This window comes from Watersipora subatra, chromosome 2 (genome assembly GCF_963576615.1).
Source record: "Watersipora subatra chromosome 2, tzWatSuba1.1, whole genome shotgun sequence".
Classification (NCBI taxonomy): Eukaryota; Metazoa; Bryozoa; class Gymnolaemata; order Cheilostomatida; family Watersiporidae; genus Watersipora; species Watersipora subatra.
This window is the reverse complement of record NC_088709.1, coordinates 76,591,914-76,607,839: the sequence shown is the minus strand read 5'-3', so window position 1 is coordinate 76,607,839 and position 15,926 is coordinate 76,591,914. Positions and strand designations below refer to the sequence as shown.

At 41.7% G+C, this 15,926-nt stretch overlaps 1 protein-coding gene across 4 annotated transcripts in view; it reads left to right on the top strand.

The window, feature by feature from the left end:
- The window catches only part of LOC137388816 (serine/threonine-protein phosphatase 6 regulatory ankyrin repeat subunit A-like), a 43,999-nt gene that overhangs the window by 27,195 nt on the left and 878 nt on the right, over positions 1-15,926 (top strand). For 2 of the 4 annotated variants that reach the window (XM_068075270.1, XM_068075268.1), the window contains exons 7-20: positions 5,064-5,230; positions 5,941-6,150; positions 6,392-6,503; positions 7,064-7,220; positions 7,556-7,769; positions 9,649-9,814; positions 9,985-10,077; positions 12,062-12,149; positions 12,227-12,398; positions 13,435-13,580; positions 13,789-13,868; positions 13,966-14,048; positions 15,082-15,323; positions 15,660-15,724. In XM_068075270.1, coding sequence (XP_067931371.1) covers positions 5,064-5,230; positions 5,941-6,150; positions 6,392-6,503; positions 7,064-7,220; positions 7,556-7,769; positions 9,649-9,814; positions 9,985-10,077; positions 12,062-12,149; positions 12,227-12,398; positions 13,435-13,580; positions 13,789-13,868; positions 13,966-14,048; positions 15,082-15,323; positions 15,660-15,712 — 1,983 coding nt within the window. In that variant the 3' untranslated portion in view covers positions 15,713-15,724. Of the gene's footprint in view, positions 1-5,063; positions 5,231-5,940; positions 6,151-6,391; positions 6,504-7,063; positions 7,221-7,555; positions 7,770-9,648; positions 9,815-9,984; positions 10,078-12,061; positions 12,150-12,226; positions 12,399-13,434; positions 13,581-13,788; positions 13,869-13,965; positions 14,049-15,081; positions 15,324-15,659; positions 15,729-15,926 lie in introns of all 4 variants that reach the window. The other 2 variants (XM_068075269.1, XM_068075267.1) reach the window with 2 other exon arrangements.

Sequence of the window (15,926 nt, the reverse complement as noted above, 5' to 3'; positions counted from 1 at the left end):
ATTGTATCTCTTTCAGGTGTTGTGGGAGGGATTTCGGCGAATAGTATATCAGCGTCTTCATTATTCCGACGTATTCAGCGTATTGACTGCCAAATTTGAATTTCGAGATAAATTTTTATCGATATCGTATGCCCAAAAACATCGTGTGACGAGGGCGGAAAAACTTTGTGTTCTGCATCACAAGGCAAAAAAATCATAACAGGTTTATCATAACCTGAAGGCGCACCGTGTAATAAAAAGTGCAAATTTGGTGATTGCAATCACGAGAAGGATATACAGCATATGGTAAGAATGATGGAAATGAAAAGGATAAGAACGGCTTAACATTGTGGTTAGGCGCGGTTGTTTGTAGACTTGCGATGTGAACATCACCAGTTTAAATGCGATGCTCATGTGATTTTTTGTTGCTAAAACTTAGTCACTATAACTGGAAAGACGAATTGCAGACCTACTGACAAGCATGAGATTTATATATATATATTTATATATATAGATATAAATCCCAATTAAATGTTTATCTTTTGTTTTCTGTCGTCAGAAATGTGTCCAGTTATAGCTATTAAAATTTTGCAATGAAAGCCCCCATCGTTTTGGAATTAAACTCGCAATGATTGCGATGGCAAGTATGCAAACATGTGCACCTAGCCACAGGGCTAAGTATGCAAACATGTGCACCTAGCCACAGGACTAAGTATGCAAACATGTGCACCTAGCCACAGGGCTAAGTATGCAAACATGTGCACCTAGCCACAGGGTTAAGTATGCAAACATGTGCACCTAGCCACAGGGCTAAGTATGCAAACATGTGCACCTAGCCACAGGGTTATGTATGCAAACATGTGCACCTAGCCACAGGGCTAAGTATGCAAACATGTGCACCTAGCCACAGGACTAAGTATGCAAACATGTGCACCTAGCCACAGGACTAAGTATGCAAACATGTGCACCTAGCCACAGGGCTAAGTATGCAAACATGTGCACCTAGCCACATGGCCAAGTATGCAAACATGTGCACCTAGCCACAGGGCTAAGTATGCAAACATGTGCACCTAGCCACAGGGCTAAGTATGCAAACATGTGCACCTAGCCACAGGACTAAGTATGCAAACATGTGCACCTAGCCACAGGGCTAAGTATGCAAACATGTGCACCTAGCCACAGGGTTAAGTATGCAAACATGTGCACCTAGCCACAGGGCTAAGTATGCAAACATGTGCACCTAGCCACAGGGTTATGTATGCAAACATGTGCACCTAGCCACAGGGCTAAGTATGCAAACATGTGCACCTAGCCACAGGACTAAGTATGCAAACATGTGCACCTAGCCACAGGACTAAGTATGCAAACATGTGCACCTAGCCACAGGGCTAAGTATGCAAACATGTGCACCTAGCCACATGGCCAAGTATGCAAACATGTGCACCTAGCCACAGGGCTAAGTATGCAAACATATGCATCTAGCCACAGGGCTAAGTATGCAAGCGTGTGCACCAGGGCTACAGGGCTAAGTATGCAAACATGTGCACCTAGCCACAGGGCTAAGTATGCAAACATGTGCACCTAGCCACAGGGTTAAGTATGCAAACATGTGCACCTAGCCACAGGACTAAGTATGCAAACATGTGCACCTAGCCACAGGGCTAAGTTTGCAAACATGTGCACCTAGCCACAGGGCTAAGTATGCAAACATGTGCACCTAGCCACAGGACTAAGTATGCAAACATGTGCACCTAGCCACAGGGCTAAGTATGCAAACATGTGCACCTAGCCACAGGGCCAAGTATGCAAACATGTGCACCTAGCCACAGGGCTAAGTATGCAAACATATGCACCTAGCCACAGGGCTAAGTATGCAAACGTGTGCACCAGGGCTACAGGGCTAAGTATGCAAACATGTGCACCTAGCCACAGGGCTAAGTATGCAAACATGTGCACCTAGCCACAGGGCTAAGTATGCAAACATGTGCACCTAGCCACAGGACTAAGTATGCAAACATGTGCACCTAGCCACAGGGCTAAGTATGCAAACGTGTGCACCAGGGCTACAGGGCTAAGTATGCAAACATGTGCACCTAGCCACAGGGCCAAGTATGCAAACATGTGCACCTAGCCACAGGGCTAAGTATGCAAACGTGTGCACCAGGGCTACAGGGCTAAGTATGCAAACATATGCACCTAGCCACAGGGCTAAGTATGCAAACATGTGCACCTAGCCACAGGGCTAAGTATGCAAACATGTGCACCTAGCCACAGGGCTAAGTATGCAAACGTGTGCACCAGGGCTACAGGGCTAAGTATGCAAACATGTGCACCTAGCCACAGGGTTATGTATGCAAACATGTGCACCTAGCCACAGGGCTAAGTATGCAAACATGTGCACCTAGCCACAGGACTAAGTATGCAAACATGTGCACCTAGCCACAGGACTAAGTATGCAAACATGTGCACCTAGCCACAGGGCTAAGTATGCAAACATGTGCACCTAGCCACAGGGCTAAGTATGCAAACATGTGCACCTAGCCACAGGACTAAGTATGCAAACATGTGCACCTAGCCACAGGGCTAAGTATGCAAACGTGTGCACCAGGGCTACAGGGCTAAGTATGCTAACATGTGCACCTAGCCACAGGGCTAAGTATGCAAACATGTGCACCTAGCCACAGGGCTAAGTATGCAAACATGTGCACCTAGCCACAGGGCTAAGTATGCAAACATGTGCACCTAGCCACATGGCCAAGTATGCAAACATGTGCACCTAGCCACAGGGCTAAGTATGCAAACATGTGCACCTAGCCACAGGGCTAAGTATGCAAACATGTGCACCTAGCCACAGGGTTAAGTATGCAAACATGTGCACCTAGCCACAGGACTAAGTATGCAAACATGTGCACCTAGCCACAGGGCTAAGTATGCAAACGTGTGCACCAGGGCTACAGGGCTAAGTATGCTAACATGTGCACCTAGCCACAGGGTTAAGTATGCAAACATGTGCACCTAGCCACAGGGCTAAGTATGCAAACATGTGCACCTAGCCACAGGGCTAAGTATGCAAACATGTGCACCTAGCCACAGGGCTAAGTATGCAAACATGTGCACCTAGCCACAGGGCTAAGTATGCAAACATGTGCACCTAGCCACAGGACTAAGTATGCAAACATGTGCACCTAGCCACAGGGCTAAGTATGCAAACATGTGCACCTAGCCACAGGACTAAGTATGCAAACATGTGCACCTAGCCACAGGGCTAAGTATGCAAACATGTGCACCTAGCCACAGGGTTAAGTATGCAAACATGTTCACCTAGCCACAGGGCTAAGTATGCAAACATGTGCACCTAGCCACAGGGCTAAGTATGCAAACATGTGCACCTAGCCACAGGGCTAAGTATGCAAACATGTGCACCTAGCCACAGGGCTAAGTATGCAAACATGTGCACCTAGCCACAGGGCTAAGTATGCAAACATGTGCACCTAGCCACAGGACTAAGTATGCAAACGTGTGCACCTAGCCACAGGGCTAAGTATGCAAACGTGTGCACCTAGCCACAGGGCTAAGTATGCAAACATATGCACCTAGCCACAGGGTTAAGTATGCAAACATATGCACCTAGCCACAGGGCTAAGTATGCAAACATGTGCACCTAGCCACAGGGCTAAGTATGCAAACATGTGCACCTAGCCACAGGGCTAAGTATGCAAACATGTGCACCTAGCCACAGGGCTAAGTATGCAAACATGTGCACCTAGCCACAGGGCTAAGTATGCAAACATGTGCACCTAGCCACAGGGCTAAGTATGCAAACATGTGCACCTAGCCACAGGGCTAAGTATGCAAACGTGTGCACCAGGGCTACAGGGCTAAGTATGCAAACATGTGCACCTAGCCACACGGCTAAGTATGCAAACATGTGCACCTAGCCACAGGGCTAAGTATGCAAACATGTGCACCTAGCCACAGGACTAAGTATGCAAACATGTGCACCTAGCCACAGGGCTAAGTATGCAAACATATGCACCTAGCCACAGGGCTAAGTATGCAAACATGTGCACCTAGCCACAGGAGTTAAGTCATTCTTATCTTGTTTATCTCAACTACAGTATCCTTATCGCCATTAAAGCTAAATATCTATTTTTAATTATGAATTATTATCACATTTTGTGTTTGTTCTTCATTTGAAATTTTTTTAAAAATTTATTTCAAAATCCATTATTCACTTTTCTTCATTTGTAATTTTAAGTTGTGCCATTCTGATATCAAATTTTCCGTTCAACTGTACAGTTGCACTGTACAGTTGCACTGTACAGTTGCACTGTACAGTGCAACTGTACAGTGCAACTGTAACGGCACAATCTCATTCTTCCATTTCCGATTATTTCAAAGGGTAGTCACTAAAACTTTTGAATCTAAAAAATGTTCCAAAATGTTCAAAATGACATTCTTGAGTAGGATTTGCCTCTACATTCTCTCTCTGTTCGTGCAGACGAAGCACCCTCATACGCTTCACTGATGCATTTAGTTTCTGTATCACATTTTTACGGTTGTGCCAGTATCGACTATCGAGAGGTATTAGCATTGTCGTATTCCAAATTTGGATGGGTAGCTTCTGCGGCAACAGCGACGTTTTTTTTTACACCCACACTTCTAAGTACTCAATTGTTATTGTTAATTCAACATATTCATGATTTCTACATTTGTTTTAATTGTATCAATTCACTTTTCATTGTAACTATTGTAACAAATCATACTTATTTAGCCATTATTTACTAATTATTTCACACTTGAACACTTTGAAAGTTGTTTTAGTTTTTTTCTTAATTTATTTGAACTGCCCAAAAACCCTTTTTTCATGATATGAAGTTTAATAGTTATGATGGTAAATATTATACATGTCAAGTAAAAATAAATTTTCTGTGCAGAGACTTTTTTTATTACCCGGGCAATGCCGAGCATTCATCTAGTTATACCATACATAATTGTATACATTCTTCTACTACTTTCACTTCTCATTTTCTAGCCTTTTAGCTAGCATGTCTCACAGTACTACCATTCAAAGGTTTTTATAGGCTCAAGTGGATATGCCTGGCAGCGGTGGAATGCTGCCAGTACATGTGGCTGCCCTCAATGGCCGACTCGACTGCTGTAAGAAGCTAATCTCTGCGATGCCCCATTTCGACATTAACTGCGCGGATAATAATAGCCGAACATTGCTTCATGCTGCAGCCTCTAGCAAGTGAGTGCTCACTCTATTTTCTCTACTGCACAGTTGCTTCTGACGGCGAGTGCTTGCTGTACATGTCATGCTTTCTGGCGCATGTCAGTTTTCAGCAGTTATCTACTTGCTTTGCTTTTTTCTTTTCCTGATACATGGCAGTCATTAACAGGTGGTTGTTTGCTTTGCCTTCTTCCTGACACATAGCAGTCCCTTGCGGGTGAGTGCTCACTCTGATCGCATTTCGCTTGAGCATTGTTCTATTCAATCTTCTCTCCGCCAAAGATGATCAGCTGAAGCAGTTGGGTGATTTCTTTTCATTCTTTTATGTTGATTCTTTGAAACCTAACAGAGAGCTTATGCTAGGAATCACACGCCCCTTCCTTTGTCGAAGTAACTTACGGTAGGTTATGAGTCACACACCTCTAACTTTATGGAAGTAATTTATGTTATGAGTCACACGCCCCTTACTTTATGGAAGTAACTTATGTTATGAGTCACACGCCCCTTACTTTATGGAAGTAACTTATGTTATGAGTCACACGCCCCTTACTTTATGGAAGTAACTTATGTTATGAGTCACACACCCCTTACTTTATGGAAATAACTTATGTTATGAGTCACATGCCCATTACTTTATTAAAATAACTTATGCTAAGAAGCCTGAAGGCTGTCTTTAAGTAGAATTGCTTGTAGAATTGAGATGGCTATACAATTACTACTGGTTTTAGCAACTTTGATTGCTTACACTATATGGTGAAGCTTGGCTGTGACACAAACATGAGAGATTCACTCGCTCGCACTCCTCTTCATTATGCGGCTGCTAACTGCTCTCTCTCATTTGTTCGTATGCTCATCGAGAATGACTCTGATGTGGAGGTGGGCGATCTGAGAGGCTGTACCCCTCTCCACTTTGCAGCAGCTTCAGACCCTGATGGCAGGTAACTGACATTCCTTGCCCTTGTTATTACACTCCCTTACTATTATCCGTCAGCGGATGTGAATAAGGTTGATGATAAACTACCTTGTCAGATTCCAAGCTAGTTGTTTCAGTATATAACTATATTGTATGATCAATCTTATAATCAAGTTTGTCTGCCACGTTTTCCTATGAGTTTAATAAAGAACATGTGTTTTACACTCAAATTAGCTGAACTTTGCACATGTCTTTGTCATTTGCAGCACCGTCCAATATCTCATAGACTCAGGGGCCCATGATAAGGCAACTGATTTACAAGGGCATACTCCTATGCACTATGCAGCGCTCAAGGGCCAAGTAGATGCGCTGAATGTGGTGAGTGTTTGGCATTAAACTAACGTCTTCTGGATTATTATAAAAAAATACAGAGAGAGACTGTCTGTTTGGTCTGACTGACGGTTTGGACACATGGCAACCCACCCAAATGTTATTTCAGAGTTAGGTAACTGGAGTCGAAGCCTGGAGTTTGTAACCAAATAGCATTGGCTAGACATAACTTTTTTGATCATGCGCAACTGCTATATTTATTTTAATTCTTTGCTAGCAGCTTGTTCAACTCGTTTACAACTCATTGTACTTTCTTTAGTTCAGGTTTGTATGACACCTCATAGTAATTGACACTCAGTCAATGGGATGTCTCCCTCCTTTTGTGTCAGATAAACACATCGTTTTTCTATTAACTGTGATTTTGAACTACCAGTTCGTAATACAGCAAATCACTTCAAGACACCAAATTTGTATGTGTTGACAGATATAGCTGCTGCCAGTGGCTTTGTATCTCTTTATCAAAACAATTGATCCAATTTTTTCAGCCTAACTTATCTCTGGATTGTTCATTCCAGATTGTCTTAGTCATTTAGTATCTCATTTTCTAGTTGATAAAGAAAGCAGAAGAGAGATCAGACCTATATAGCCTCAGCTCCGGTGCACCTAGCCTCACTCCTCTCCATTTCGCTGCTTTCTATGGACATGATGAGGCCATTATTATGCTCATCGACACTGTTATTGATGTTGACATGCGTGACCCTGACGGTAAGAAGGCATGCTAGCCATGTTGACCTAAGTGCTCATAAAAGTAGACATGTTGACCTAAAGGCTCATAAATGAAGTCATGTTGACCTATGTACTCATAAAAGTAGGCATGTTGATTTATGTGTATGTAATCATAAAGGTAGGCATGTTGACCTATGTACTTATAAAGGTAGGCATGTTGACATTGTACTCATAAAAGTAGGCATGTTGACATTGTAATTATAAAGGTAGGCATGTTGACTTATGTACTCATAAAGGTAGGCATCTTGTAAAGAGAAGTACTTTTTAGTAGATCAGAGATATACTAATCAGTAGAGTATATGGTACCTTTTTAGGTCGCACCCCTCTCGACCTTGCAGCTTTTCAAGGTCATGAAAGGGTTGTCATGGAACTTGTGAATGCAGGAGCCAACATCTGGGTGAATGACGCAATAACTGGGAGGACTCCGGTGCATGCTGCTGCCTATGGGGGGCATGAGGCTTGTCTCAGGATCCTCCTTGATAATGCCGATGATCCTAAAATTGTTAATGCCCTTGACAATCTAGACAGGTGCTCTTCAATAGTTGCATAAAATTATATTTTCAGTAAGATTGTATGCGCCTCTGATCTGTCTACTACTACTACTACTACTAAACAACTTGTTTGTCATATTCATGGCTTTGTTTCATCAATCCCACTAAGGGCAGCTGCGGCAACTAAGGTACTTGTTAACTACTGTTTCATCTGTGACTCTACAGGACTCTTCTCATGACTTGTTATCTGTTACCCTACATAACACCTCTCATGACTTGTTAACTGTTGTCTCATCAGTAACCCTACAGGACTCTTCTCATGACTTGTTAACTGTTGTCTCATCTGTAACCCTACAGGACACCTCTCATGACTAGTTAACTGTTGTCTCATCTGTAACCCTACAGGACTCTTCTCGTGAATTGTTAACTGTTGTCTCATTCGTAACCTTACAGGACACCTCTCACTACTTGTTAACTGTTTCCCTACAGAACACCTCTCATGACTTGTTAACTGTTGTCTCATCTGTTACCCTACAGGACTCTTCTCATGACTTGTTAACTGTTGTCTCATCTGTTACCCTTCAGGACTCTTCTCATGACTTGTTAACTGATGTCTCATCTGTAACCTTACAGGATACCTCTCATGACATGTTAACTGTTGTCTCATCTGTAACCCTACAGGACACCTCTCATGACTTGTTAACTGTTGTCTCATCTGTTACCCTTCAGGACTCTTCTCATGACTTGTTAACTGATGTCTCATCTGTAACCTTACAGGATACCTCTCATGACATGTTAACTGTTGTCTCATCTGTAACCCTACAGGACACCTTTCACGACTTGTTAGCTGTTGTCTCATCTGTAACCCTACAGGACACCTCTCATGACTTGTTAACTGTTGTCTCATCTGTTACCCTACAGGACTCTTCTCATGACTTGTTAACTGTTGTCTCATCTGTAACCCTACAGGACTCTTCTCATGACTTGTTAACTGTTGTCTCATCTGTAACCCTACAGGACACCTCTCACGACTTGTTAACTATTACCCTACAGAACACCTCTCATGAATTGTTAACTGTTGTCTCATCTGTTACCCTACAGGACTTTTCTTATGACTTGTTAACTGTTGTCTCATCTGTAACCTTGCAGGATACCTTTCATGACTTGTTAACTGTTGTCTCATCTGTAACCCTACAGGACACCTCTCATGACTTGTTAACTGTTGTCTCATCTGTAACCCTACAGGACACCTCTCATGACTTGTTAACTGTTGTCTTATCTGTAACCCTACAGGACACCTCTCACGACTTGTTAACTGTTGTCTCATCTGTAACCCTACAGGACACCTCTCACGAATTGTTAACTGTTGTCTCATCTGTAACCCTACAGGACTCTTCTCATGACTTGTTAACTGTTGTCTTATCTGTTACCCTACAGGACACCTCTCATGACTTGTTAACTGTTGTCTCATCTGTTACCCTACAGGACACCTCTCACGAATTGTTAACTGTTGTCTCATCTGTTACCCTACAGGACACCTTTCATGACTTGTTAACTGTTGTCTCATCTGTTACCCTACAGTACACCTCTCACGACTTGTTAACTGTTGTCTCATCTGTAACCCTACAGGACACCTCTCATGACTTGTTAACTGTTGTCTCATCTGTTACCCTACAGGACACCTCTCACGAATTGTTAACTGTTGTCTCATCTGTTACCCTACAGGACACCTCTCACGACTTGTTAACTGTTGTCTTATCTGTAACCCTACAGGACACCTCTCACAAATTGTTAACTGTGTCTCATCTGTAACCCTACAGGACACCTCTCACGAATTGTTAACTGTTGTCTCATATGTTACCCTACAGGACACCTTTCATGACTTGTTAACTGTTGTCTTATCTGTAACCCTACAGGACACCTCTCATGTGGAGCGCATTAAATGGCCATCCAGATGCCACTGGGTTGCTATTGAAAGCCCACGCACTACCTAACGCTAGCGACAACAACCATCGGACAGCCCTACATAGGGCGGCTGCATTGGGCCATGAAGAATGTGTGGATATACTTTTTCAGTATAAGGTTTGTCCATTTTTTGTACTGCTAGCCAGTTTACTCACCGCGATCTCAATTGCCGCCTCCACATGTCATAAATTACTTGTAGTGACAGCAAACTATTAACTCTTTGTCACTGCGCATCTGATGTGGTGGGATTTATTGTTTCTGCTAAGAACATGTCCTCTCATATTCAGGTAGATGTTGGCGTAACAGACATCAAGGGCAGGTCTGCATTGCACTTTGCTGCAGCTTCTGGACATTCTGGAATGTTAGCTGCCCTAGATAAGGTAACTCTATGGTTGTACCAGCTATTCTAGATAAGACAGCTCTATGGTTGTGCTAGCTGTCTTAGATAAGGTAACTTTATGATTATATTAGCTGTCCTAAATAAAGTAACTCTATGATTGTACTAGCTGTTCTAGATAAGATAGCTATATGGTTGTACTAGTTGTCTTAGATAAGGTAACTCTATGGTTATATTAGCTGTCCTAAATAAAGTAACTCTATGATTGTACTAGCTGTTCTAGATAAGATAGCTATATGGTTGTACTAGTTGTCTTAGATAAGGTAACTCTATGGTTATATTAGCTGTCCTAAATAAAGTAACTCTATGGTTGTACTAGCTGTTCTAGATAAGATAGCTATATGGTTGTACTAGTTGTCTTAGATAAGGTAACTCTATGGTTATATTAGCTGTCCTAAATAAAGTAACTCTATGGTTATATTAGCTGTCCTAGATAAGGTCTCTCTATGGCAGCGTGAGAGGCTAGAAAGACTAACATTCTAATCCTGTTAGCTACTTTTGAAACTATATCTCTTTCTGGATGGCAACTCTGATCATGCTCGTTACCCAAGACATTACCTGCCCTATAACTATACTAGCTGATCTAGGAAAAGTAAGTCTACAACCTTAGTACCTACTCTAGTAAAAGTAACTCTATAACCATAAACATTGCTCTAGGAAAAAGAACTATAACATTGGTAGTTGCTCTAGGAAATGTGGGTCTAAAACAATGGGCACAGCTTTAGGAAATGTAACTCTTTTCGCAATGGGAGCTGCTTTAAGAGAATACAACCATTTAGCTGCTCTACGAAGAGTAATGCTATAACTCTATAACTATAGTACCTGTGCCAGGAAGTGACCATAACCATAATAGCCGCTCTAAGAGAAATAACTCTATAGTCATGATAGCCGCTCGAGGAGAAATAACTCTATAGCCATGATAGCTGTTCTAGGCCAAGCACCTATATAGTCATTTCTATAGTAGGATTCATCACCTAATCGTACACCTATATCCTGTTTTTCAGCAGTTCAACAAAAAGGTTTGTTATGACAAGGTATTTTTAAGGTTTTCTTGCGTAGCTATGCGTATGAAAAAATGTTTAGTGCAGGACAATCGCTAAAAACAAGCACATCAGAAGTAAATGAAGGTTCTCTGGCCAATCAGAACTGGAGAAAATATGCTTTTTGTTCGATAGTCATGTTCATAACCTTCAAGGGATAAGCTCATTAAAATATGTTGCATTAAAACTGGTGGCGCATCGTGGAGTCGTGCTACATCTAGTTTCTTAGTTTTATTTCTAAAAATAAAATTGTCATTTCTTGTATATAATATATGTACTCATTACTCCTTGTATATAATATATGTACTCATTACTCCTTGAAAAATCGCATGAGGACAGGAAATTATTGCTAAGGCTAAACCCATTTGCACGCCATATTTCATTTCCACACTATCAATTCTCCCTAATGTGCTTGCCTTTTATTGGTTCCGCTTTCTAGTCAACACAACCACAGCGTTTCTGTCTTATTGTAAGTTGTCCAATTGGATACAATATGCTATAGTTTCTGTTTGGTTTTAATCAATGCTATTTTACAGCTTCAATTTTTCAGTTTTATTTTTGTTGCTCCATCATAGCCTTTGCTCCATCATAGCCTTTGCTCCATCATAGCCTTTCACTCGTTTGTCATCTAAAGCAAGAAAATTTGCAATTTTTCATATGGCCGCGCATCTATGAACATACATGTTTCAATTTCAATGACATACTTACCTTATCAGTACACATGGTATTTGTTGTTGATGATATTGAATATATCTCATGTTATCAAAGCACACGCATCTGTGGCATATTTAAGATGAACTCCTAAAGACTCGGCGGTAGAAAGTGGATGCTATATGATTTTTTATCAGTGAATGTGGTATGAAATGGCAGGCTCAAGTAGGTTTATAAACTACAAGAGAATTTTAAACTACAGTGATTTTATTTCAGTTCAGCACAGAGTTTGGTAGCGAGAGTTCGCTCATAACTGCTCCTGACTGGAAGGGCTTCACCCCGCTCCACTGGGCTTGTCATTACGGTAAGCACTGCTCTTGTTTCATCATTTCATTGCTGTCGTTGCTCTTTCTATGTTGATTACTGGACATATTGCTGTAGGTCAGGAGAACTGTGTTGAATGCATCTTAGAATCAGATAGTTATATGGCCTTTAATGGCAGCCTTTATTCTCCTCTTCACTGCGCTGCATCTCAGGGTCATGACACCTGCACTCAATTGCTACTCGAGCATCATGGAACAGCCATAACTAATCTAACTGACAATCATGGAAGGTGAGTTGACTCATCTTTACGATTTGACTAGCAAGAAACGCAGCTTATATTTTGTGTTTGCATATGCTCTGTTTATTTTTGACTTGACCCAGACTTGGTTGATCACTCTAACGCCACCAACAAGTGTAAAGCTGTGTTCACACCAGCCGATTTCATGCCAATTGTCAGGACTATTTAGCCCACTGGCCAGGATCGTTTTGAGTAGAAAAAGCAAACGAACCCGAGACTGAGTTTGTTGAGAAAAAAATTTATCGGGTTGATCAGTGAATGACTATACCGATTTTCAATATGAGCAGCTAATGAAATCACTCTTCTTATGCAGTGTACTATTTCAAACATGAAGACAAGCCTAAGGAGATTGGAGCTTCGTTTGGGCTTTCCGATGAGTATTGGGATTTCCGATAAGTATTGGGATTTCCGATGAGTATTGGGATTTCCGATGAGTATTGGGATTTCCGATGAGTATTGGGATTTCCAATGGGTATTGGGATTATGCAGCACTTTTCTCGTATCACTAACCTCAACGTTGATTGTCTTATAGCGTTAAATAAATACACTAGTGCTGTATATGCAATTGATTTAATAATTGAAAGAGATGCTGTTAGCACAAGGTCGTCCTGTCTTTAGTTATTCATTATTAGTGAAAACTAGGCAGTGCCAAATAATTGGTAAACTTGCTAAAAACATCTAGCTTCATAGGAAACAGTCAACAAAATGTAAAGCTTGATTCACTAAAAATATATCCACTAAAGTTAACAGACTCTGCAAATAAAAACTGGCGAAATTTTCCACTTTTGGTCCAAATTCGTCCTAGCGTGAACGGAAAACATCGGGCTGGGATTTATGGGAAAAATCCAATAAAATGTTCACAAATTGACCACAAAACCTCTGCTTGCAAATCGGCTGGTCTGAATGCGGCTTAACTGTATCTTTTGTATGTTAACCTTGTCAAACATTTGTCAAGTGGATGTTGTTTGATTGTACCCTGATTTCATAACCTGAGCTTTAGTGAATACAAACTGAAGGTTTTTTGTAGGACGCCCCTTCATTTGGCAGCACTGGGTAACCACTGCGAGAGCCTCCATTCCTTGCTCATAGCTGGTGCGGAGGTGGATGCCAAGTCTGATGGTGGAAGATCTGCTATCATGGCTGCTGCATGTAAAGGAAACTGTGCTGCCATTGGTAAGCCTACCTACTCATCTTTAAATGTGTGTGCGTTTTAAAGTGGTGTGCCGAGTTTGGTCAAATTATGTTACTCAGCTCCAGTGTCATCTATTAAGTGATGTCACCCTTGCTTGTTGTCACCAGTTATCTGTTGTCACTTACATGTGTTGTCACATGTCAATTGATGATATCACCTTCATCTCTCCATTGTCTGCCATTTCAACAGAATTGTTGCTGAGTCGGAGAGCAGATTTGTCAGTTGTTGACAAGGAAGGTCAGAATGCACTTCACCTCGCTTGCAAGAGTGTGAGTATCTTTTGCTATTCTGATGTACCATAACCTGTTCTCGACGACAAACTTCTTTAATTGTTGAGCCACTGTTCTATTCCTTTATCCTTGATAGGGTGTGGAGAATGCGGCTCTCCTCCTCCTAGATAAGATTGATGATTCGACTGTACTCACTAAAGCCAATGATAAGGGTGAAACGTAAGCTATAGTTTGTTGTTATACATTGCAGCAATGGGCCAATCAGCGATAGGGTGTGTTGACTGAGTGATTAGCGTGTCGAGTTGGATAAAGACATAGCGAAGTTGCATCGAATAAGTGGTGGACGTGTTGATTGGGTGATGAACATGTCAACTAAGTGACGGATGTATCCGATAAGTGGGGCCAAGTTGGTTATGTGTAGAGTGTACCCACTAAAGCCTGGTTCATATCTCCGTATCTCGGCATTAATGCCTTAATACTTTGGTGATCGTCGATGATCACAATACGATGTTCACACTATCACAAACACGTTAGCGTTTGCATCAGCAAATACTCTGTGACGTGTTCTCATTTCTCTTTTTAATTTTTTGCAAAAAAACCTTTTTGTTTTCGAATCAAATAAATTAAATAAACAAATTACACTATTCATGACTGCGAATTACTATTGCCGAAATGGTTCACATTGTCCATGCTGTCGTCGTAGAAATATCAGGAAAGTTTGACAGCTTGTAAGCTTTCTCGATGTATGCACGTTACACGCGATGTAACAACACCGACATAGTGTGAACCAGGCTTTAGGGTATTGACTAACAAACAACGGAATGACTAGGTAAAGGGCGTGTCTATTTTGTGAGAGGCGTGTCAAATAACTGAAGAGTGTATTGATGAGTGAGAGGTGTGTAGACTAACTGAGGAGTGTGTTGACTAACTGAGGAGTGTGTTGACTAACTGAGGAGTGTGTTGACTAAGTGAGAGGTGTATCTCAAGGTTCTTTTGGATGACTCCAGGTTTAGGAAATGTAAGAACAAATTTTTGAAAATGTGTTTAGACAGAATAATGTTGCAGCAGCTCAGCATAGTTATTGCCAGGTAACACACATTTTGCCTTTCACATTGCCCTACTTAATCACAGTCGAGTACAACAGTGATCGAGTCCACTACGGTTATATTCATTGCATTTTCGAAGAAATGTTGGTGTGATCTGGTGTTCTTGGATTGTTTACTGCATTCATTCTTTGTTGATGTTGTTATAGAGCCCTGCACTTGGCAGCCAAGGATGGCATGATTCCAGTTACACAAATGTTGCTAAGCAAGGGTGCGAGCGTGTTTGCTGTAGATGAGGGAGGGCGTTACCCTGCCCTCTCATGTGCTGCTAATGAGAGAACTGCAGAATGCCTTGCTCTCATTATATCACAAATGATGCAGGCTGGAGACAGCACCTTAAGAAGCTCATTCAGTAGGAACAGCCTCCCAGGTCTCGCCAACAGTACGATAGGTAAGCAGTAGTGAAGCGACAACCAGATGCAGTTGTTTACGACAAAGATGAGTTGTTTACACCTTATATTTTAGCAGGCATATAGCCATGTGTGCTAGGTGGTAATAGTATTGAGCTTCTTCGTTAATATCATTGTCAGCCCAATCGTATTAGCAAAGTTTCAATCTCAGGCACACACGTCTCATTAACATTTATCATAAATTAGATTTAAAAATATTCTAGTCTTTGTTTTTATTGGATATTCAAACTTACTTTCGAATACTTACCAAGTTTATTATCCTAACTTACTGGTTAAAAGTGCTGTGTTGATCCTCAAGTTTTCTTTTTCATTGTCAGATGTGGAGCTGTGTGTACGGCTGGACGACTTGTTAACGGATAATGACATGTGACATGCATAGCTGGTGGGTAAGAGCTGTGCATGCTTACCTCGTGTGCCGCTCTTAGCACTGGCTATTGCAGAGTGCCGACTTTCCCAGCGTCGCTGCCTTCCAAAGCTGTTGCTTTCTTTTCTCCAAGTCCCTTCGCTTTTCGTGCAATTGCAGTCTGAGCGTAGTAATAACAGAACTAGGCCGGCTGATGAGAGCCGAGCCTTGCGCTGGGAGG